We start from the raw sequence: 24606 nt of genomic DNA, 5'->3' as shown, positions 1-24606 counted from the left end.
GGCTTCGGTAATTCCTCCGTTCAGGAAGGATGAAGCGCAGAGACACGGCTCGGTAGGGCGCTTCTGGCTTGTGGTGGCGCCTAGGCCACCGCCGTCGCGTTTCCGGGCACACAGCCAGAGGCGTGGAATGCACGTTGCAGGACGTCGACAAATGGCGGTAATCAGTAATGCCTGATACCACCCATGGCTGCCATTCAACTTGACCCTTCCCTTCGTGTAGGGGTCTTGGCAGACGTGGCCCATCAAATTCCCATGACACGCCAGGGATCAAGGAGCAAGGGAAGCTGTGAAGGCGGACGACCCAGGGTATGTACATACATATGTACACATTGAATCAAGCTAAGGCAAATGAAACCATGGGCTCTTAGTTTCCAAACTAGTCGGTGCCGCGGGGGATCTGGACTTGGTCTAGCTCGCGTCGTATCTGAACCAAGGATCCAAGGATCAAGGGGCTGCTTTGACTTGCCGCCGGCTGGGACTCTTCCGGTTTGCCTGTGGCTACTTTGAGGTGCACTCCAACGTCGAAGAAGGTGTACCGTGCTGTGTTGGTGTTCGTTGCTCCTTCGCTTCGCTTCCCTTCCACCTTCGCGTAGACGTTGATGATGATGTAGAGTCTTGGCAAACGTAGCCACGTCGTCTGATCTGCGACATTGACCGGGCAGAGGGAAACACAATCGATGCAGAATCGTGATTCAAGCATACGCATATCGTCAATCACGGATTCATCTCTCTTTGCTTTTTCTGCTGCCATTTCGTTTCGCATTTCGCCGCATGAACTGGTGGGCCCGGAATCTACGGACCAGCTCCGCGACCTCCGGGCTGTTGTCCGTCTCTTTCGGACACGGCGCCGCTGGGCTAGATTTCCGGGTCTATCCGGCCAAGACCAGACCCAGGTCACAAACTCCTCCAAGAAGTCGATGGCGAGATGGCCTCACGCTTCACGATTGCGGTTACACGAGCCTCAGCCGGCTCCCGGCGCAGCGGGACTGCCCTTGGTGATCCGGCTCCTTGGGTAGCCCTTCCCGCCCCAGCTACCATGGCCTTGGGAGCGGAACCTGTTGGTGTGGGAGGGATTCACGTAACGGTCGACGGCGGCGGAGACGGTTGGTTCCAGCTGTGATTGTTTGCTCCCTCGCCAAGTCTTTGTGTTCTCCGTGTTGGTCACAAGCCTGAAGAGCAACTGACCAGTGTGGGTGATGGTCGCTGAGCCAAGCTGATGCGAAGAAAATAGGCGCGATATGATATCCCACGTTTCGATACTGGAGTTGCCCTTGTCAAACTCATGCCAAGCTCTTGACAAGTTCTACCCCACGACTCCGGATTATTCCCACTTTCCTCTTGACGTTAGCACGTGATCTATCACCTGACTATCACCTGACTTTCACCTTCAACTTCAACATCAACCTTCACCGTGATTTACAGCTCGTTCCACTTTAGCACGAACTGACGAACATAAACGCCATTCTCCTATCCGACATTCCGCGTAATCTTCCTTCCCCGCTTCCTTCTGTTGTTTCCTTGCTCTTGGTTTGCCTGGCGGAATTTCGTGCCGACGAAGCGACAAGCCTGACAAGGGGTAAAGGAAGGAAAACTTCTGATTGGTCGAGTGGCCGGTTAATCGTCGCTAGAAATCGTGAGAGCTGCGGCATCGTGGGGCTTCACCTCCAACTTGATGCTCTTCTGGCATCATGAGACGAGATTCTTGGGTTCAATTGGCAAATGATTTGCCTGAATCGACGATTAATACAGGCCGGGCATGCATCTTGTTCCGGCAGAACCGTCAGCCAAGCGGCTGCGGGGTTGGTATTTAACCTGGTGCCTTCTCCAGAGAGATTTGAAGGAGGGCATGCCTCCTTCGTGGACCAGATTGCAGGTCCTCAAGAATTGACTGATATTCGCCGTTGAACCTTTTCTTTCGTGACCGAGACCGTTTTACTGGTGAAAATGGCCGATTTCGACGTCGAAGCGGTCCTCAAGAAGCTCACGCTCGCAGACAAGGTCGCTCTGCTTGCAGGTTTGTGACGCAACACCATAGACAGCAACCCAACTAACTCTCCCCCAAGGTGTCGACTTTTGGCACACCAAGGCCCTTCCTGACCATGGAGTACCCTCCATCCGTCTCTCAGATGGTCCCAACGGCGTGAGAGGCACCAAGTTCTTCAACGGCATCCCCGCAGCATGCTTCCCCTGTGGTACCGGCCTTGGTGCTACTTTTAACCAGGAGCTGCTCGAGGAGGCAGGAAAGAAGATGGGTGAAGAGGCCATCGGAAAGAGTGCACATGTCATTCTGGGCCCAACCATCAACATGCAACGTTCTCCCCTCGGCGGACGTGGCTTTGAGTCTATCGGCGAAGACCCCTTCCTCGCTGGTCTCGGAGCTGCTGCCATCATCAGGGGTATCCAGAGCACAGGTGTTCAGGCTACTGTCAAGCACTTTGTCTGCAACGATCAAGAACACAAGCGCATGAATGTCCAGGCCATCGTCACGGAGCGTGCCCTCCGCGAAATCTATGCCCTTCCCTTTCAACTTACTGTGCGAGACGCCAAGCCCGGCGCCTTCATGACTTCATACAACGGCGTGAACGGAGTCTCGTGCAGCGAGAACCCCAAGCTGCTCAAAGATCTTCTCCGAGGGGAATGGGGTTGGGAGGGTCTTGTCATGAGCGATTGGTATGGAACTTACAGCGTCTCTGATGCCATCAAAGCTGGTCTGGACCTTGAGATGCCTGGTCCTAGTCGCTGGCGAGGTGATGTCCTCAGCTTTGCTGCTTCCACCGAGAAAGTCTGGGCACACGAAATTGACGAGCGTGCCCGAACAGTGCTCAAGTTCGTCAAGAAGTGCGCTGCTTCTGGTATCCCTGAGAACGGGCCGGAGAAGACGCTCAACACCCCCGAGACAGCGGCTCTTCTGCGCAAGATCGGAAACGAGAGCATCGTCCTTCTCAAGAACGAGAAGAATACTCTTCCCCTCTCAAAGGACAAGAAGACACTCGTCATTGGTCCCAACGCCAAGATCTCAACCTACCACGGTGGTGGTTCTGCCTCACTCGCTGCTTACTACGCCGTCACGCCTTATGATGGCATCACTGAGAAGCTTGGCAGTGCGCCAGCCTACACCGTTGGCGCATACACCCACAAGCTGCTGCCACTTCTTGGAGACCAGACCAAGGGTCCCGATGGCAACTCTGGCATGAGCTGGAAGGTGTTTAACCAGCCTCCAAGCATGCCTGGTCGTGAGCCCGTCCAGGAGCTCTGGCTGACCAAGACGGAGATGCACCTAGTCGACTTTTACAGCGATAAGGTCGATGACCTGTGGTACGCCGACCTCGAGGGCACGCTCCAAGTCCAAGAGGATGCGACTTATGAGTTTGGCGTCATCGTATCCGGAACCGCCAAGCTCTATGTCAACGGCGAGCTCGTTGTCGACAATGCCACCAAGCAGTACCCCGGCGAGGCCTTCTTCGGTACCGCCACCCGCGAGGAGCTCGGTCGCATGGACCTCAAGAAGGGCGAGAAGTATCAAGTCAAGGTCGAGTTCGCCTCCGCGCCTAGCTTCACCCTCAAGTTTGACAGACGCGTCGAGGGGCACGGCTCCCTTCGCGTGGGTGCCTGCAAGGTGATTGACGCCCAGAAGGAGATTGAGCGTTCCGTCGCTCTCGCCAAGGAGCACGACCAGGTCATCATCTGCGGCGGTCTGAACGCGGACTGGGAGACTGAGGGCTCGGACCGCGCGAGCATGAAGCTCCCTGGCGTTCTGGACGAACTCATCACCGCTGTCTCGGCTGCGAACCCCAACACCACTGTCGTCATGCAGACTGGAACTCCTGAGGAGATGCCCTGGCTCGATGATGTTCCTGCTGTTATCCAGGCCTGGTACGGCGGCAACGAGACGGGTAACTCGATAGCAGATATCCTCTTTGGAGACGCCAATCCCTCGGGCAAGCTGTCCCTCAGCTTCCCCAAACGTCTCAATGACGTCCCAGCCTTCCTCAACTTCCGTACCGAGGCAAACCGGACGCTCTATGGTGAAGACATCTACCTGGGATACCGATACTACGAGTTTGCCGACCGCGAGGTCAACTTCCCCTTCGGCCACGGTCTCTCCTACACAACCTTTGCCTTCTCAGACCTCTCCGTCTCTTCCACCGAGGGCAAGCTCACCGCAAGCTTCAAGGTCCGCAACACAGGCTCCATCCGCGGCGCCGAAGTCGCGCAGCTATACGTGAAGCCGCTGGAGGCAGCCAAGGTGAACCGGCCCGTCAAGGAGCTCAAGGGCTTCGCCAAGGTTGAGCTCGACGCGGGCGCCGAGCAGGCAGTGACTATCTCTGAGCTGGAGAAGTACGCCGCCGCTTACTTTGACGAGGAGAAGGACCAATGGTGCGTCGAGGCTGGCGAGTACGAGGTTATCATCAGCGACAGCAGCGTCGTTGGTGACAAGGCGCTCAAGGGGACGTTCAAGGTTGACGAGACATACTGGTGGTCTGGTATATGATGACGGAGCTTTTACGCCTGTTAATGATAGATTCCTGGATAGTTATGAAGTACTTGATTTGATACAGCATCTCGCCATCCCGTCGTGCTCTCAAAGGATAAAGTTGTGGTCTTTATTGTTGCTCTCCACAGCTCGTATGTTACTCCTCATGATACGGCATATTGGAAACTGGTCAGTAAAACTCTACTAAGTTCCTAATACACAGCTCGAATGTCCCAGACAAAGATACATGGACGCCTTCGTTGACGAGATTCTCGGTTTCTTCTATTTGACCTCAATCGCCCTCATACATGGCGTGTCCATGGGCAGCGACAAGATAACTGCCTGATTTCCTGGCGATACCAATGCGTCGAGTAGTAAGAATTCTGGCCATTCGCCCTCTCTGGGGCTTCATTGACCTTCCTATTAGCTTTTGATGAATGCGGCTGGTTGATGCTAGGGATTGGTTGGATCCAAGTAATGATGCATTGGATGATTCCATCCGACTCATGAAATGAATCGCCACTTGTGTGTAGACTGAGAGGGATGCAACCATAGGCTGCCATGAGTCTTGATTGCCAAGTCTCCAGTAAACAATCTGGAGCTCCGAGCGAGTCGTCGAAGCTTCATGTTATTAGGGCTGTTTCGATACGCTGGGTCCGAAACCCCATGAGCGAATTGAAGCAGTCTGCTTAAAGCCCAGGGAGTTCGCCTCAGTTGTCCGTGACTTGACCTCACTTATGAGGGGGAAACACCTTGTCATCAACAAGAAACTGATCAACACGCCTCTTCCGGCCTTGAGCCCCAACTTCACTCAAGTTGATCTCCTTGGCAGAGCCATTAGAAGCTTCATCAGGCAAAGCATGAACACGGCCACCAACTCTGGCCAACAAGAAGCGCATCCTCTCGAGCTCCTTTTCGACGGGGCCGTTTCGCGTGAGCAGGTTCTCCTGGATACCGGCTCCGTTGTCGCTCGTCTGCAAGGGCTCAACGACGGATTTTAGGCGGCTGAGTCTCGCTACTTGCTCTTTCAATTGCTTGCGCTGCTGATTGAGTTCGGATAGCTGAGCGACGGCATCGGTGTAGCGCTTGGCTTCTGTTGGGTAGTCGTTGACATCCTTATCTGAGGGCCAAGTTGGCGGAAGAGATTCAATAGCTTTATCTCCAGCTTCATTCATGTTAGTACTTGAACCCTACAATAGATGCAGTGAAACTCACTTAGATCAAGTTCTCTGCCAATACCGCCCTCGACATCAGCCACTCCTCCGACCCTACGCGCAGCATCTTTTGTGTAAATATCATCAATCTGCTCAGCAATATTGCGAGTAGCCTGCGGAGCATAGACGCGACGGCAATGCTGCTGAATAGTGTGGTTGAGATTGAGCAACGCTTCTTGAAGGACGCGCTCAGGTATAGCTTCACTCGACGCGTCGTTAGCCGCCTGCCATGTGCGAGACGGCGCGAGAGGCTGTGCGAGCAGCGTTGTCTGGTTGACGAGGAAGGATTGCTTCAGCGACGGGATCGTCGGGGCAGATGCACGGCTAGACATGATGGATTTTTATCAAGATGTGTACGTTCCTTTGGTGTGAGGATATCTCGGTCTTGATGCTTGGTGTTGTGGTGATGTTGTTGCGGATGTCACATGACCGCGCTGAGCAGCATTCTTTCAGGCCGATGCCCCTGTAAAACTCGCTACAGCGCTCCACCGTAGATCCAACATCAATCATACAAATCGGGCTCTCAGCCAACGACATGTCAATGGCCTTTTACAACGTCAACATGACTTTGTTGCCATCATATCCAGCTCAAGCCCGGGAAATATCCTCTGGCTTGTCTCCGATTAAAGACCAGTTTGTATCGCCAAGAGACTCCTCCTGCAGAGGATGCAGTAGCGGCAACAGAGCAAACACCATGAACAGCCAGAATACCTCATCGGGCTTGGCCCTGGGGTAGAATTCCGCGATTGCCAACTCGCGGTCTGCAAATGGTCAGCCTCAAAGTCCATGACTGCTTTGAATAGCCGAATCCTCATGGCCAATGTCTTTAGATTGGCTATAGATCTGGCACGCGTTAGCGAGACATTCAACACACCATTGAGATCTGTCCAACGATGCCCGACTCCGGAGAATATCGACACTGGCTTGATAGCCTATGCCTGCCAAAGTCACACAATAGCGGAACACCTCGAGGTCAGCTCCAAGTCACACATTCCGATAGGGGCCTCAATGCAGTGTGACAAGGTTCTTTTTCGTAGCCTTGTGGGTTCCTCCATGACCAGGAGGGGGGGTTCAACTCGTGTGTGCAACAACCTGGCGCTTTTCAGCCGTTGCTAACTAGTGCCCTTCAACCTTGCAAAGGAGAGACGAGAGTCCCATATCTAGTGGATTCATCAAGCGAGGTCCATCGGAAATTGCATGGTTATTTCTGTCACCTATCGACTCTGATAGGTTGACAGCGTGCGACGAGAAGCGAACTGGGCGGAATATCACCGCGGCTTGTCCTCGAGGGCGTTCGCCTACTTCAAGAAACCTGGAGTAGAATGCACGTGCTATGCGAGTGCGAAGCGAAGTTGCATCTTGGCTGAGCCTGTCTACACCATTAAGAGAGCGAAAAGGTGTGGTGGGGCAATTATTCCTCAATCAACACCCCGAGGTTATTGTCCAAAGGCTGGGCTGGGCTTGCTTGGCTTGTTCAATTTGAAAGGGGGCTTTTCCTATTGGGTTCCTGCATGAATGAATCCATCATGCTATCGAATCTTTCCTTTGTGCATTTTCGCGGATGCGAATGCGAAATTGGGTCGTCATTGACTTTGACCTTCTATACCATACAACGTCCTTCAACACCGGGAATATCACCAAAGGATTCTTGACTGCGACCCTGACATGCATCACATACAAATGGGGAAGTCGATTCGAAGCTGTCAGTGAAACGGTGCCATTTCTTCTTACACGGGGAAAGCCATTCGAGTTAAGATCAAGGATTCTTTTTTCTCTCTTCGCAGTGGTTGTCAGTTGCAGCCACTTCTCAACACTGCAGCAAACACCAACACGAGAGAAACCCGGGAGGAGCAACGCCCGGCATGGTATAAGGCCATCGCCATTGTCCTCGGCCGTGAATCGCAGTCTCTTTGTGGCATGTTCAAAAGGGCACGCCTTGGTTTCTCTGTTCTTTGATATCTCGGCTTCCGCTGCTACACAGCATCTTCTCTTTCAACCCGGGCACAAACTTCCCTTGTGTTGCCTGTTACTGCATTTCAAGAGATCTTGATACCTGTCATGGCTCTCAACGGGTCTGGTACCTTTCATCGCACTCGCGAGCACGAAGGAGAGGATCGTTCGCAGATCACGCAAAACATCTTGGACGAATCGTGGAAGAAATGGCCCAACGAAGCCGCTGTAAGTGCCTCCCGCAATCCTTATAACACTCCCGTTCATGTACTGATGTCTCTAGTTTGACCACCTTGAAGAACATCGCGGTCCCCTCCGCCTCAACCTCAAAGGCTCCATCCCCTCATGGGCTGCTGGCGCTCTCTTCCGCACCGGCCCCGGCCAAAGCCGTGTCGAGAACACAATCCGCGGCACGCACTTTACCACACACTGGTTTGACGGCTTTGCCCAAACGCATCGCTTCGACATCGTTGTCCCTGATGACGGCGGTGATGTCCAGGTGTGGTACTCTTCCAGACGCCAAGCCGAGTCGTGGGTCGAGAGCGTCAAGAAGAAGGGATGGCGAGCCGGCATAACGTTCGGACAAAAGGCAGATCCCTGTGTGGGCATCTTTGCCAAGTTCATGAGCCACTTTGAGCCCAAGTATGGAAACAACAATGTCACCGTATTGCCCAATGTCCCAGGCCTATCCAACGCCGGGAACTCCAAGGCTCAGGAGAACTGGCACATCACCGGCCAAGGCAAGCACAAGGCTGATGCGCCCCAAAAGAATGGCCCCGCAAACGGAAACGGGGCTACGCCTCCTGCAGCTCCTCTCGGCCATCGTGCGAATCTATCCAATGTCTTCACTGCAACCGACTTTGCCGGCATCCGTCGCATCGATCCCACCACCCTCGAGCCCCTCGGCCTCGCTATGCAGAGCGCCCTCGACCCTCTCCTCAGCGGACCCTGTTCATGCGCCCACGCCCAGCGCGATCCTATAACCGGAGACTTCTTCAACTACAACCTCGACTTTGGTCGATACCCGACCTACCGCATCTTCCGAGTCGATGCAGCCTCGGGTAAGACGGAGATCCTCGCTACGGTGACGGACCCGAACGTCCCGCCTGCGTATCTGCACAGCTTCTTTCTCACGGAGAACTATGTCGTCATTTGTATCCCATCATCGCACTATGCGTGGAGTGGACTGAAGATGTTGTGGAAGAGCAACATCCTCGATTCTATTCTCCCATTTGACGAGGGCAAGAAATGCAAGTGGCTCATTGTTGATCGACGGCATGGAAAGGGGCTTGTGGCTACTTTTTCGACGCCTGCTGCCTTCTTCTTCCACTCAGTCAACGCTTTCGAAGAACATGTCAAAGATGAAAATGGCAAGGAGCACACTGAGCTCTGCTTTGACCTGTCCAAGTATCAAAACATGGACATCATCAAGGGATTCTACTACGATGTAATCCTCGACCGCAACGACGCCACAAAGAAGTACTGGTTTGAGGGCAAGCGATACGAGAATTCGTTCCCTATCTTTACCAGATACCGCTTCAGAATGCCTACAGGGGGGGCGGACATGACATTTTCGGCCACGGCGAAGGAGGACCTCTGCATCCCAACGCCCCACGCCGGCGAGCTCTCAACCATCCATCCTCTCCGTTTGGGGAAGCCTTATCGCTTTGTCTACGGTGCGACTCTGCGTGGCCTCGGCACCATTGTTGATGCGCTGGTCAAGACGGATGTGACTACAAGGGAGGCGCTGATCTGGAGTGGACCAGAAGGGCATACACCAGGAGAACCTGTTTTTGTTCCACGGCCTGGGGCAGAGGATGAGGATGATGGCGTAGTTCTAAGCGTGGTTGTTGATGGCGTTACAGAGACCACCTATCTCTTGTGCTTGGATGGTAAGACGATGGAGGAGCTGGGGAGAGCCGAGGCAGACTTTGCCATCGGGATGGGATTCCATGGCGTTCATATTCCAGTTGCACAGTGAAAGGGTCACGATTTGAATGATTCGCCTGGTGGAAGCAAGCGTGTATACTGTCACCCCTGAATTGGGGGCACGGAGGATTATCTGGCATGGAGGACGTTTCGGGAGTAGGCGAGCGTATATCATGAGACGGTCGTTTATCTGTAGTGTACGAAATGGAGGGCTTATCTAAGCAAAGACAAGCACACGGCCCCTCATACATGTACGCTCGAGCGTACAAATAAGGTCACGTGATATACTGTACGCTCGAGGCGTACAAATAAGATCGGTTATATAAGAGGCATATATGGCCTGATTGCAAAGGGGCCACACATCGCAGATTAGCCCCTTATTTAGCGATTAATAGCTTCTACGGTATTAATTCTCGTTGCCGCGCCTTGCTTCTGCTATAATGGATCTAATTGGCGACTCTTATGGCTTCCCTAGGGATATTTTTCCTCCTGAAGGCGAATTTAGCTCACGAGAGGAACTGGTAATAGCAATTAACGCCTAGGTAACGCCACGAGGCTATGCCTTTATCTCCTAAAGGTCTTATAAGACTACTAATAGGAGAGTTAGGGTTACCTTTATATATGACCGCGGAGGAGGGCATGCCCCTTCTATATTCCCTAAGAAATAGATACGTAAGACCGCATTATGTTATATGGGATACCTCTTCTCTATGATAGCAAAGGAGAGCCTATGCGGGACTCAATAGAGTCTAAGGCATCGTCCTAGCCTTGGCTTTGATTAATATAATTACGAACTAAGTTTCCACTAAGTGGCATATCTAGTATATCGTCAATTATTACGCTCAGATAAATCAATAGTCCACTAACTCGCTAACGCCGGTATTACGCCTAAGGAGATTAGATCCTATTTATGTACGACTTTAGATATACTTACCACATAGTAAGATATCTATAACTATATTGCATAGGGCAAGCGAGATCTTACCAAGGGTCAGAGTAACATATATGCCCTTGCTAATTAGCTTAATAGCGAGGGCTTCTAGAGCGAGATTCGCCTCGATAAGGGTAGCAGGGTTATAATAGTATTATTTGCATATCCGCAGTTACTAGAATACCTTAAATTATATCCCGAAGTGCTTCTATTAGATTGTATATATAAGACTAATAAGTATAAGATGCCCCTTCTCGATATAGTTAGTATTGATGCTTATTAATGATCCTTCTGTGTTGTATTTGCCTTCCTTAGCGGCGAGGAAGAGAATGACTTTATCTGGGCTCTTGAATAGTTAAGGCATATATATAAGCTTCACAGGGTAGCTATTCCTTCTGTGATACTCATAGATCGCTGCCTTGCTTGTATAAATGCTATTTCCTCTTCTTCTTGCTTCCCTAAGTTAGCCTTACTCTTATGCCTATGGCATATTAATAAGGCCGTCCTGATATATTGTATGCCTGTATTTACTCGAGATAAGGGCAACCCTAAGGGGCAAGAAGAGTAGAAGCAATTCTATGACCTATGGCATGAGATCGTTGCCTCGCTAACCGAAGATATATATAACGAGAGACTCGAGAAGTAGAAGAAGTATTACCTTCCTATACATATTAAAGAGGTAGGCTATATCATAGAGACCTAGCTAGATCCCTATAAGCAGAGATTCGTTAAGGCTTAGGTTCACCAATATCTTCACTTCGAGCAATTTATTACCTCTCGGGCCAAGGGCATTTATTAGCTTATTAAGAGTTATTTAAAATACTCTTAAGTTAATCTCTTTGAGGCCTGGAGGATTATTAAGCTTATTCTATTAAATTAGCTTTCCGAGCTTAAGGCCAACCAGGCTAAGCAGCAGATTACCATACCTCTCGATATATCTAGGGTGTTATATGGCAATATCCGCGGCTGGATCTCACACGAAGCCCTGCGGAAGGTTGATAGCTAATGGGCACGGCTATTGAAGGAGCTTCCCGCGTATACAGGGGTCTTCGCGAAGACTCTCAGTCTACCTTACGCTCATAACCTTTAGCCTTTACTAGCGCAAGGTCTGCCCCTTTAATTATACTATTTCCATTTATATTAGCACCTCCAACGCTTAGGAACCCCCCAGCTTATTATCGAGCCTCGCAAGCTATTTGATCGCCTAGTAGCTAATTCGATACTGCTACCGTTAAGCACGTAGCGTAAGCCTTCTGCATTCGAGGCCATTGAGAAGGCATTGAGTTGGGGGAGAGGCGTGCTAGGCCGTTTTGGGCCATTGGGCAATTTCCTGTACGTAGAAAAGGGCCAAGGCCGCGGCCCTGACCATCATCACCATCATCTTCTTCAAGGATCGGATCAAGAACGGGGAGCTTAAGGGCTCTTTTCTTGAGAAGATCTTCATCACTATCAATTGATCATTTGCCCTTATTATTTCATATGGTATTCAATTCACGAGAAAGTACGTGAAATCTCTTTTTCGAAAGTCATCAGAAGAAAGTCATACAAGAAGTTTTGGCTGTGGTTGGTGTGTTCTGTTTCTCCAACAAATCTGGTGCCCCCACACAGGATCTTTCGATACTCTTGCTTCTGCAATCACTAGGATACGTCACTCGAAGGCGATTCAATTGATCAGACAAGAGAGTGCACTTCTATGCTGCCAATCGATGAACTATAAACACAACCACCACCATCAGGCCAGAAGAGAACGAAACGCCAAAAACCATCACGAGCAAGAAAAGGGTGGGAATCAGAGAGACCCCGAGAAGTCGTTCAGTCAAGAAGGGAGACCGATTACGAATGTACCTTGCTCTCCCTTGACCCCGGATTTCGAGACATCATTTGATCAAATTCCCTTGAAGAGTCGAGGCCAAGATGGACCCCTGGAATACCCCACAAAAGGCGAATACAGGGAGACGGAGGTATCCGCCCACTACGGATGAGGAGAGGAACGACAGCAGTGGCGCATGGTTAAAACGGAAAACCGTATTTCCCAACAAGACCAGTGGTTCAGCCTCACTTGAGATGCCTGGAGGACTCCTAACCAAGCGGCAATGGAAGGTCTTGGTGATAGGAATTCTCATTTGGATGGTCACGAAGAGCGAGGCTCTTACTGCCCTTATCCTCATCCTCACGACATTTGAGGAAGCCTCTGTGGCCAACCTATTCTGCACCATGACGACCGAGAATCTCAAAGCAAGAAACCAGCCTTACCAGGAATCAACTGATCAAACACCTACTACCACGACCACTGTCACCCCAACTGCAAAGATGGCCCAGAACGACAAAAGCGCTGACCTCGGAAAGAGGTCTAGCAACATCCAAGGCCAGAACCCAGAGACAGGAGGCAACAAGGCCGCCGAAGGCAATGACGAGGTCAACAAACTCCTTCTTGAGATCCTAACCAAGGGATCAAATGGTCCCTCTTTTGCTGTCCCTCTTAACCCCCTCCCCCTCTTTAAGGGAAAGGATGTGACTGAGTACCTCCGAAACTTCAACCAGCAGGCGGAACTCACGAATGTCTCTGAGGATAAGAAAGTGGCTCTCTTTGAGTCATACACTGATCAGGAGATCAAGAGGGAGGCCCGACAAGCCATGGATGGACTTGACTGGGAAGCTGCCCAAGAGAGCCTGAAGGAAGCCTTCGCGAATGAAGATTCTGATCAATCAGAGACTATTGAGGAGAAACTGGAAATACTCAACGAAACCCGTCTGAAGGCAGACTTCCATGCTATCATCAAATGGCTGAACGAGCACCAATACCTCTTCCGGCAGATCGACGGCAACTGGAAGACATCCAAGAGCCAATCCAGAGCGGTTTACAAAGCACTCCCTGAGGAGATCATTGAGGGCATTTGCGAAAGACACGACAAGAACGTCCGCGAGCTCACGGCTATGGAGTACCATGCGCTCACCCAAATGATCAAACGATACTGCGAAAATAAGATCGAGATTCGGAAGACTCATCGCCCCCGGAGCGAAGAGGATACCCACCGGGTCACCTGGGCCCCGACTCCTCCTAGGAGCCCGAGCCCTTCCGTGAAGACAACCAAGACCCCAAAGATCCTCAAGAAGGAATCCGACGAAGCAGCAACCTCGAAGATCGACCAGTTGACTGCGCAGCTTGGCCAACTTGCAATCAATGTGGCAAAGGGGCAAGAATCCCAACTGCAACTAGCTCAGATCCTCGAGAGAGAACACAATAGGCAGGCAGCCTCGGGAGCGCCCCAGGCTTTCAGGACAAACGCGGTATCACTTGATCAGATGCACGACAGCCAGAACTTCTACACGACTGCAGCGTACGGATCTGGGCGAGGCAGCTACCAGAACGACATGGCATGCTGGTATTGCAGCGGAAAAAACCACTTCCCAAGCAACTGCGCAGACCTTACCTACGATAAGAACAACGGGATCGCAAGTTATGACCCACAAGGTGGCGCGGCTCTCCTAGGAAGGTCTGACAAGATGTTGCCGCCGAACCTGGTCTACGCCTTTAGGAGGTTTGGGATCCGCAAGTTAGTTCACAACTGGCTAAGCCGCTTCCCAAAATCGGATATGTTTCCCTTGGTCAGGAGGATGGAACAATGCAACCGCGCGGGAATCAACTTCCAACTGACCCAACAAGAGAATATTGTGATCGACGATTGGATCAGGAAGAACCCTGAGGCCATGAACCTCTACCGACCGGCGTATAAGTCCCCAGCAGGGTTTGATCGATTGCCCACGGACGTCACAAAGGGAAACCGGGACATCCTGGACAGCCAGAACCCACCGACAGGAGCCTCCACCAATGTCATTTTAGTCAATGAGGAAACCACGCCTTCTGATCGCGCCGGAGAACTCCAGACGATCACTACGACCACTGTGGCTGTCAACGCCAACGCAAGGAAGAGGGTCCACGTTGAGGACATCGCTGAAGCCCAAGAAGCGGCGCAGCCTATCCGGAGGTCTATATCGACAGAGAAAACACCTATGACAAATAAGGAAAAGAACGAGAGATTTCAGACACTTGAAGAGAAGCAGGCCTCTATCCTACGAGAGCTAAGAGATGAGTATCGAACTAAGAAGATTTCAGTTGCAGCTGACAAGCTTTTTACGTTACTGCCACAACTCGGAAGAGAGGTGGCGGAAGATTGTCAAGACATTGCTGATAGCGTCGAACAGATCACCTACGTCGAACCCGCCCCGCACACTGCTGGAGAGACGCGAGGATCATCTGATCAGAAGCCTCAGGGCATGAACGCGATCCAGATCGGCGAACAAGACTGGGGGGAGTCATACTGGGCAGAGATCAGCGAGAGAGCCGGAGTGAACGCAATCCTCATTGACGACGAGCCTCGAATCGAGCGAACCGACGAAGTCACAAAGGATCTTCAACTCGGCGACTACATTGTCACCACCAATGTAGGCACAAAGGATGAGGAAACCGGGACTGTGGAAGTGCGTCAGGATGAGGCAGAGGCCATAGGAGGGAGCGAGACCACCACCAAGCACGACGAATCGACTGATCAGATGACCAACACCGTCGAACTGTCGCTAGAAGGTCAGGGCAAGGCTGTTGCACAGTCACAAGAGCTGCCCCGAATTCTAGTCCGACTCGACAATGCGGAGGGCAAGGTCATTGAGGCCATGGTGGACACCGGTTCTGAGGGGAACATTATCTCGGAAGAACTCGCGAGGGCGTGTGGCCTCAAGGTTACGACTACGAGGGCTTCTACGACCTCCTTTTCCCAAGACAAGGTCACCATGCTCGGCCAAGCAACCGTCCGGCTATACCTTGGAAACGTATGGATCCAGCAAAGGATGTATGTGGCGCCCTCCAAGGGGATCTCAATTCCCTTCATTCTCGGCATGCCATTCATCCGCTCGGCAAGGGTATCATTTGATCACTCGACTAGGGATGGCTCTATGCTTCTTCGTTGCCAACTGGGCAGCACACGAGTGGTTACCCCTGCTGCCGGCTCTATTAAATGGGAAGCGCCAAACTACGGTATGGACAATGGCATGTCGTTAAAATAAACGTCAACCTTCTATCCAAACCTGAGGTTGACTGGGAGAGTGGTTTGGGACCTGACGACGTCCCGACGTCACTACGGTGGTTGAGTCGGGAGTCGGGGGAGGAGGTGATCGGTATCGTCAAAACAGAGACGATCAGGCAGTACCACGTGGCCCTTCAAGATGCGAACCGTTTGATCAAAAGATGGGCGACAAAGAAACATGAGATACGGAAGGGAAAAGACCCACCCGACCGGAGCAAGTTGAAGGAGATTTTGGTCAACACTCTTTACAAAAGGAAGGGTATCAAGATCCACCCGAGGGACGATGTCCCATCGGACGGCTCTACCCCAGAGGGCGACCCTGAGTGGAAAGCCAAGAAGTGGGAAAGAGTGAAAGAGAAGCTTCAAGAAGATTCGAAGTACCGAGATTGGATCACGCCAAAGTTCTCAGATATCAAGCGAGGAACCCGGATTTACAAGGAGCGACTCCAGGGACTGATTGATCAAGTGGATGGCACCCTCACACGCGAAGAATTGGACGTATTCCTCGAGATTATGTACAATAGAGAGGCGGCACTTGCATGGGAATTTTCAGAATGCGGGAAACTCGACCCACTCGTCGCACCGCCACAGGTCATCAGGGTGGTCGAACACAAGGCCTGGCAAGCAAAAGGCATACCTATTCCCAAGGGATGCGAGAAAGAAGTCATCAAACTTCTGAGAACCCGGATGGAGAGAGGAATCCTCGAAGAAGGCCATGGCCCCTACAGGAACCCGTTCTTTCTTGTTCAGAAAAAGGATGGTCAGTTTCGATTGATCAATTCGGCCACATTGATGAACAAGCACACAATCAGGGATAGCCTCATTCCTCCGGGCTGTGACGAGTTCTCTGCGGACTTTGCCATGTGCAAGATGCTATCACTTCTGGACTTCTTCTCAGGATATGATCAGATGGAGCTGGCAGAGGTCAGCAGGGACCTGACTAGCTTCATGACACCAATTGGGCTACTAAGGATGTGCACGTTGCCGCAGGGAGCCACGAATTCAGTCGCCCAGTTCACCCGGAACATTCTTCGAATCCTGAGAGACCTCATTCCTGACGTATGTCGATCCTTCCTAGACGATATTTGCGTCAGGGGACCCACGACGGACTACGACGGGGAGGAGGCAGCGCCAGGAATACGCCGTTTCGTTCTAGAGCATTTGATCAACCTCGACAAGGTGCTGGTGAACATTGAGCTATCCGGTTGCACAGTTGCAGGCCAGAAGTCTCAATTTTGCAGGACGACAGCGGTAGTGACTGGATACCTCTGTGGAACTTACGGGAGGAAACCGGAGGAAAAGAAAGTTGTGAAGATTTTGGAGTGGAAGGTTTGCCTTGATGTAGGGGAAGTAAGATCCTTCCTAGGCATCGTTGGGTACTATCGTCAATGGATCAAATGGTTCGCGTGGATTGCGAAAGCCTTGACGGATCTACTGAAGAAGGACGCTGAGTTTGTCTGGGGAGCGGACCAAAAAGAGGCCATGGAGACGTTGAAGAAGAAGATCACGGCACCGCCGATTCTTATTACTCTCAACTACTCCGAAGAAGCTGGGGAGGTGATCCTTATGGTCGACGCAAGCCTCCTGGGCTGGGGAGGCGTTCTGATGCAGTTGATCGATGGAAAACGGAAGCCGATTCGATTCGAATCCGGATTGTGGAACCCAGCCGAGACCAAGTACGACGCAACGAAGAGGGAATGCAGGGCAGTCCTTTACGCATTTCGCCGCCTCAGAGGCATGATATACGGCATCCCCTTCGTCCTCGAGACCGATTCGCAAGTGCTGGTCCACCAAATCAACGGCAAGGCAGACGACGTCCCCGGATCCCTAGTTCTGAGATGGATCAGCTACCTTCTTTTGTTCGATTTCACGGTTAGACATGTACCTGGAAAGAAGAACCGCGTGGCGGATGGGTTATCACGAAAACACGCGGGACCATCTGATCAAATGGATGCCCAGGTTGAAGGGGATATTGAGGACTTCATTGACCTCCATCTCAACTCAGTCCACGTCAACAACGAGCCCAGCGTCTTAGATGGCACCTACTCGCAGGGGCACAAGGACATAGCCAAATACCTCTGCACGTTCGAGAAACCTGAGGGGCTAACACGCTCGCAATTGCAATGGTTCAAGAGAAAAGCCCTTACATTCTTTGTCCAAGGGCGACGACTCTGGAAACGAGCCAAAAGGGACTACGACTCACCCCTACTAGTGGTCGATGATCTACCAACGCAGAGGAAGTTGATCAAATCATACCACATCGATAGCGGCCACAAAGGGAGAGAGGTGACCTACAACCTCACGAAGAGGAGATACTTCTGGAATGGCATGTGGAGCCAGATCTCGGAAGCGGTGCGGTGCTGTCCGACTTGTCAGGTACACGCCCCTTGGAGGCCATTGGAAGCCGTCCAGTTCACCCAACCATTTGATCCTATGATCAAGGTTCATTTCGACTGCCAATACATGCCCCTTGACCAAGGATTCAAGTACCTAGCAGAAGCAAGGTGCGACATGACAGGATGGGTGGAAGCAATTCCCTTGAAAAAGATCTCGGCTGCGGCGCTAAAACGCTTCGCAACCAACCTTATTTACCGATTTGGCATGATTTCTGCGGCTGTTGTGGATGGTGGTCCCGAATTTAAGAAGGAGTTCCCACCCTTGCTTGAAGAATTGGGAGTACAAAAGATCCAAATATCTCCATACAACGCTAAGGCCAACGGCATCAACGAACGAGGACATTACTCCCTTTCGATGGCTTTGAGGAAGTTGAAGAAGAAGGGGAAGGCAAACTGGTACAACAACCTGGAGAAAGCACTGTTTGCCGACAGAACAGCTGCGAAGGCACCACATGGACACTCCCCTTTCTACCTTATCCACGGCTGGGAGCCAGCGTACCCTCTGGAGGTTGATGTTCCTACTTGGCGATTGATCAATTGGGATGACGTGGCTACAACAGAAGACCTCGTCCTAGCGAGGATCAGGGTCCTCGAAAGGAAAGGCAAAGACGTAGAGGCAGCACGACAGAAGATCGGGGCATTCCGGGCGAAGGTCGCGAAGAAACAGAACGAGAAGAATGTTCACAGGCTGAGAAAGACCCCCCTGAAGGTCGGGGACTTGGTATTGAGATTCGATGTTCCCCGATCAATTGATATGTCGACAAAGATGAAGATGGCGCGCAAATGGTACGGTCCGTTTCGCATCTTCAAACATCACGACGGAGCGAATTACTATAAGCTGGAGACGCTTGATGGCTATGGGGTCACTAAATCTATCCACGGAGATCACCTGAAGAAGTTCGTGAAGGACGAGAACGGTTGGTGGGAAGGAGAATCAGACGAAGAGGAAGCCCTCAAGAAGCTCCAGGAGGAGAAGGAGAATTCCAAGGGATGCGAAAGGGAGGAGAATACACGAGTGACAAGGAGCATGAAGAATTCGACTGATCAAATGGTTGATCAAGAAAACGATAGCGAAAGCGACAGCACAGACAGTGGGGAGGAAGATCTTGGTGAGAAGAGTGAGATACAGTACCCGAAGAGACAGACTCCAGTGCGCATGGAAGTTCAACTCCCTGGCCTCACTGCTGAGCAAGCTGCTCAGTATGAGAGTCTCTAAGGAGAAACGGCGAGATGGGCAGCTGGCACTAGAAACCTGTGAGGATCCTTAGGTTTCTAGTGGGGGAGGAGGAGAGGAAGGAGAAATTTTGTACCACAACACAACCACCGGAAATTTTCAACAAAACCGGACATTTCATTTTACGAGGGACACGCAGAACATTTGATCAGACACCAGGGACACCGCCCAAGACACAGGGGACGCTGTCCAGGACAGGCTGGACACAACAAGAGACAGCCACGACACCATCCACGACATTTCAGACACAACACTCAAATTTGCCGTTTCTCAGAAAACAGGCTTAACACAAGGGCAACAGAAAGCAGCCAGGAATAGACGAGGGTCCCGACAAGAACATTGGAAGCAGCTGGAAACAATTGATCAATTAAAAAGCAACTACGGACGCAAAACCAGGCCTCGCCATGAGGTGGGCCGAAACAACAAAAACGCCATGCCACGCCCACTCAGAATCCACAATCACTCGAAACGCATCGCCTCCCAAAAACCAGTCTCATCAGCCCTCTCCTCAAGGGCAGGTCCTCGCAACTCATCAAGAAGTTGACGGTCCGTTTCGGCAGACCCATCAATTGAAGGGTACTCGCAGGAAATACGAGGACAAGACATTGGATTCAATTGATCAATTGAAACCTCATCCGGTGGATTCGCTGGAGTCTCCTTTCCCAGAAGCGGCCATTCCAGAGGACCCTCCGTAGCGGACTTCGGTTGGTATCCAGTCATGAACTCCCACTCGCAGGGCTTTTGGTGCCAAACGCAGTTGGCGCACTTCCCATTCATGAAGCCCTTAATAGAGACACAAGTCGAGAAGGGATATAAGATGTGCTCCTTGTTCCAGCTGATGTTCGTCAAGTACGACTGACAGCAATGGCGACAAAGAATGGGGTTGCGGTGACCGAGAAGGGCGATTCCAAGAGCCTTTCGGTGCTCAGGGCGTGAGATCAATTGCTTGAAGAACCAACCGCGAGGATGGGCGAAATCAGCGGGGATGTAGATGGGCTGAAGAGGACGCTTGGAGATCAGGGAGACGAGCTCCCCTATGACCTTGTCGGGAGTACCGCAGCGTTCGAAGAACATTTTTGCATGCGCCTTTGGGTTCTCACCCGGGCTATCGTTGAAAGCGAGCTCCACGTACAAAGGATAACCATCCCGGTCGAGAGCGAAGCGAGAACAGATCCAGACCTTCAGACACTCGCGGATCTGTTTGATCATTTGGTCAGAAAGAGCATCAAGGGCAGAAAGGATTTGAGAACGAGCCTGGGGAAGACGGGCGTTCTTTGCCTCCTGAGGGGTGATCTTGAAACCTCCGCGATCGCTCCATTGCGAAGAGGTGCCCTTCTGGAAGTCGGAATGCGAAATCTGAGTCTCGGCGACAGCCTGAATGTTGGGAAGAAGATTCCGCCGCTTGGTGGCGAGAACCTCATGAGGAAGCGGCACAGACATGATGAATCAATTGATCAGAAAGCGCAGAGGGGTGTGAAGTTGAAGAGGAAGAGGAGGGAAGAATGAGGAGCACGGAAGGTTAAGTATGTGAGAAGGAAGAAAGACGCGTTGGAAAGGAGTGGCCTGTTCGGGTGACCTCCACGCGTGAGACTGTGAATCACGACCAACCTTCGCGGGCAACAAAAGAACCGTTCAGCACCGAAGCAGTTGAACGGCCGACCTTCTCTTTTCACACCCACCGCACAGGTAGCACTCTGCCTCTTCTCTTTGTGCAGACAAAGCCTGAACTCACTTTGTTCCCTCCCGCCTCTTCACAAACCAACTGATCAAACCACAAATGCCCTTTTGTTCGTTTCGCACAACCATAATCGACGCTTGAACAGACGAGAATCCTTTGTCTGATGACCCTCGGATCAGGACGAATCCAGTGACCAGTTTCATTGCGACCCCTACACCTCTTCGAAGATCACCACTATAAAGAGCATCGAGTCCTTCCACATTTGATCAGACAAGACGACACCACAACTACATCACATACCCGCCACGAAGACGAAAAAGAACCGCGATACCCTGATCTATACCCCACGAGTCATCAAGATGCCACCAAAGACCGCATTCTTTGCCCCCAAGGGCCCTCGCAGGTACATGAGCACACGGCCGAAGCAAGCTTACCTGGTTGCCCGGGTCAAAGGCGTTGGCGGGCAAGGAAGCTTCCTTGAGAAGGACGAGACCATCGCTGACACAATTCCCGAATTATACGACAACGAACAACCACCATTCTTCCAGCCTCGTGAGGAATGGGACCACTGGGACCCGGCAACCTTCGAGTACCCTTGCACAACGGACGATCGGCAATTGATCAATCGAAAGCTGGGTAAGACTGAGCTCCAGCGAAGCTACTTCGAGAACCCAACCTTCGATATCTCCTGGGCGGACCACGTTGAAAGCCTTTGGTGTCTGCACCAGGATCTGGCTTGCGACGACAAGATGCTGCTTAATATCTCGATTGGAGGAGTACTGCGGATGCTCGCGAATGGGCTTGAGAAGGTCGTTACAGTCACCAGGTGCGAGATTGAGATCCCCGGGAAGGAGTCAAAGTGCAATTCCCATTGGAATACCCCTACGCCATACCTGCCAGATCATTACGACCGGATTAAAGCCTACTTCGACATGGGGTTCTACGGGCCCAGGAGATGGCGTGAGTCCCTTATCGGGAAGAGATTCTTCGCTGGCTTTGTCCGACACCGATACAATAGCCACTTCACAACCTTCATTTGGGATAGGAAGAAGGCAGACCTCTACCACTTTGATACCCTACCAGATGATCAGATGATTCGAGCGAAGAACGTCTCCCTTGCCTGGAGAGAGCACCTTGCAGTGGCCGGACAACCTTACGACTTCAACTTTCACGCAATCCCACTGACTCCGCAACGGGGAGCCTGGGAGTGTGGCCTTTTATCTTCGTTTTGTCTCTTTCAGACCCTTAGAGGGTTAGTAGGATTGAGTGCAGACGCACTTGCCCAACTTTGCCCCCCCACGACCCTGGAGATCGACGGAGAGGAGAACGAACCAGTGGGATCATTTGATCTATTGGTCCGTGACTGGATGCTAGACTCCTGGACCCGCGTGGGAAAGTCCAAGGATATCGCATACGACGACAATGTGGAAGTGATCAAGGGTATTTTTCAGACCATGATCATTGACGAGATCGGGATCCAAGACGGCTACTATTTGCACAGAACCGGAAGAGGACCTTTTGCGAAGCACCAATCGACCTACGCAGACGAAGTCAAGTACAAACCAAGCTTCCCCGACGAATTGAGAGCCACAGAATGGCTCTACACTGACATGGGAGGTTACATGCCCGCAGAGCCGGAATCCATCGGTACTGTTAGCAACTGGACGATTGATCGCTTGATCCCAGCCCCAACGATAAATCCTGGCGACAAGGCACTTCTTCCGCGAGGACCTGGGCCATTATCAGCCATTGTCATGGCTCCGGTCCTTGCAGACATGCCTGATGATCTGATCAGATGGTACAAGCGCCAGGACTTCGAAATCAAGGACAATGTGCCAATTTTTGAAGGCGGGGAACTCATCTCGTCGGATTCTTCGTCGAGTTCTGAAGTACCCGACCCGGGGTCGAAGGCAGCGGTGAAGAAGCCAGTGAACCCAGTGTCGAACCGCAAGAAGCAATTGATCAAACTCCCACGATTCCCCCCGTCAACAGCGTCAACGGCGACAGGCAAGCCTGTCACCCCGGCACCTCCCGAGAAGACGAAGGACCCCTGGACTCCGAGCGGGCCTCTGAAGTCCCTCTCGCTGGGCACCCCGAAGCGCCCACGCCCCTCCTCGAAGAGTAGCTCTGAGTACGTGCAGTCGAGCTCGTCGTCAAGCTCTGGAGGAAAGGAATCTAAGCCAGGGGCTCAGGGAGGCGACGAACCAGTTGATCAAACGATGACAGGTTATGGTTGGGGCGAGTGCAAGGACGGGCGGCCCTACGTTGCTGATATTGTACCTGACATTCGGGGCGCCGAACAGTTTACTTGCTCGACTTTGGAGAGCGATGATGAATGCACTCCGGCAAAGAGAACAGTGGGCCCGGCCACGAAGATCATGTCGACATTTCCAGGGTTGAAAGGCTGGCTTGGGGAGGTAGGAAGCCGGCCTACGCAGCGACTGCTGACTGGGAACTACGCAACTTACGTGCCAGCGGGTCTTGTGAGACCGTCCCAGTGGGATGACATTATACGAGCAGCCGCGCAGCCATGGGCCCCTGCCACGGCTTCGAAGGAGAGCAGGGACGAGAGAATGAAGAAGCGGCAGAGAAGCCGAGGCGAATGATCAAATGGTTCATGAGCACTCTAGTGGGTAGGAAATCGAGTTGGGGAGGTCACGGGCCAAAACAGGCGAAAGAAGTGTCTGGGATTGACGAGGCTTTTGGGAACCGTGAGGACAGGTGTCAAAGCCTCGTGGGGAGCTGTGAGTTGGGGGAGAGGCGTGCTAGGCCGTTTTGGGCCATTGGGCAATTTCCTGTACGTAGAAAAGGGCCAAGGCCGCGGCCCTGACCATCATCACCATCATCTTCTTCAAGGATCGGATCAAGAACGGGGAGCTTAAGGGCTCTTTTCTTGAGAAGATCTTCATCACTATCAATTGATCATTTGCCCTTATTATTTCATATGGTATTCAATTCACGAGAAAGTACGTGAAATCTCTTTTTCGAAAGTCATCAGAAGAAAGTCATACAAGAAGTTTTGGCTGTGGTTGGTGTGTTCTGTTTCTCCAACAAATTATATATCTTCACGATAGTATTTAATATGGAAATAGAGAACTCTTACTAAAGGAAAAGGCTCTGCTTTATATACTATACGCATTGAGGCGATTCACTTATACCGCGATAGCTATAGTAATATGAGGGGGCATTATCTATTCTTTACGGCCACGGGCAGACTCGTGCCTTGCTAATAGATAATATATCGTGTATTGAATAAGTATATATATGAAGAATTATCCCTTTCCTTTAATTATATATATAAATAGTGTTGTTATTAATTAAAAAGGGATCGTTATGGCATATACACATATGCCTCTTATATAACCGATCTTATTTATATGCCTCGAGCGTATAGTATATCACGTGACCTTATTTGTACGCTCGAGCGTACATGTATGAGGGGCCCAAGCACACAATGCTTGAAAAAGGTCAAGTAGCTAGTATTACCCAGAGAATTGAAAGTAATGAAATATAACAAATATGTACATATCCAAACCCCCCTCTACATCTCGAAAACACCATGAGCACAATATCAAGATCCCCCACCAAATCCTTCGTACGAAATACGAAAAACCCCACAAACTCTCCTCTCACCCTTCCAAAACCACCGGAAAATGAAATTCATCTTGCACTTTCCAAGCCTTGCCCCGCGAAATGCAACGTGGTGGCTTTTTCCAAAGGTG

General features: G+C 51.5%; 6 protein-coding genes across 6 annotated transcripts; 3 read left to right on the top strand and 3 right to left on the bottom strand.

Annotated features, from left to right (window-relative positions):
- Positions 1–376: 376 nt before the first annotated feature.
- NECHADRAFT_81983 (uncharacterized protein) lies at positions 377–751 on the bottom strand (the record flags this gene model as incomplete). Its single annotated transcript, XM_003044885.1, has 1 exon — positions 377–751. One exon carries the CDS (start codon positions 749–751, stop codon positions 377–379), a length of 375 nt encoding a protein of 124 aa, XP_003044931.1.
- Positions 752–1944: 1193 nt separating this feature from the next.
- NECHADRAFT_70519 (glycoside hydrolase family 3) lies at positions 1945–4556 on the top strand (the record flags this gene model as incomplete). Its single annotated transcript, XM_003045285.1, has 2 exons — positions 1945–2014; positions 2064–4556. The coding sequence occupies 2 exons, from the start codon at positions 1945–1947 to the stop codon at positions 4490–4492; spliced, it is 2499 nt and encodes an 832-aa protein (XP_003045331.1). The 3' UTR covers positions 4493–4556.
- Positions 4557–5205: 649 nt separating this feature from the next.
- NECHADRAFT_81981 (uncharacterized protein) lies at positions 5206–6020 on the bottom strand (the record flags this gene model as incomplete). The annotated part of the gene is made up of 2 exons (XM_003044884.1): positions 5206–5639; positions 5690–6020. 2 exons carry the CDS (start codon positions 6018–6020, stop codon positions 5206–5208), a joined length of 765 nt encoding a protein of 254 aa, XP_003044930.1.
- Positions 6021–7746: 1726 nt separating this feature from the next.
- Positions 7747–9619, top strand: NECHADRAFT_94642 (uncharacterized protein; the record flags this gene model as incomplete). Its single annotated transcript, XM_003045284.1, has 3 exons — positions 7747–7866; positions 7922–8314; positions 8408–9619. 3 exons carry the CDS (start codon positions 7747–7749, stop codon positions 9617–9619), a joined length of 1725 nt encoding a protein of 574 aa, XP_003045330.1.
- Positions 9620–19665: 10046 nt separating this feature from the next.
- On the bottom strand, positions 19666–20646 carry NECHADRAFT_81978 (uncharacterized protein; the record flags this gene model as incomplete). Its single annotated transcript, XM_003044883.1, has 1 exon — positions 19666–20646. The coding sequence occupies one exon, from the start codon at positions 20644–20646 to the stop codon at positions 19666–19668; it is 981 nt and encodes a 326-aa protein (XP_003044929.1).
- A 597-nt stretch (positions 20647–21243) lies between these two features.
- On the top strand, positions 21244–23822 carry NECHADRAFT_101017 (uncharacterized protein; the record flags this gene model as incomplete). Its single annotated transcript, XM_003045283.1, has 1 exon — positions 21244–23822. The coding sequence occupies one exon, from the start codon at positions 21244–21246 to the stop codon at positions 23488–23490; it is 2247 nt and encodes a 748-aa protein (XP_003045329.1). The 3' UTR covers positions 23491–23822.
- Between the last annotated feature and the right edge of the window lie 784 nt (positions 23823–24606).

The sequence above is a fragment of the Fusarium vanettenii genome (genome assembly GCF_000151355.1).
Source record: "Fusarium vanettenii 77-13-4 chromosome 6 genomic scaffold NECHAsca_20_chr6_4_0, whole genome shotgun sequence".
In the NCBI taxonomy this organism is placed as follows: domain Eukaryota; kingdom Fungi; phylum Ascomycota; class Sordariomycetes; order Hypocreales; family Nectriaceae; genus Fusarium; species Fusarium vanettenii.
Note: the sequence above shows the minus strand (reverse complement) of the source record. Positions and strands in the feature narration are given on the sequence as shown.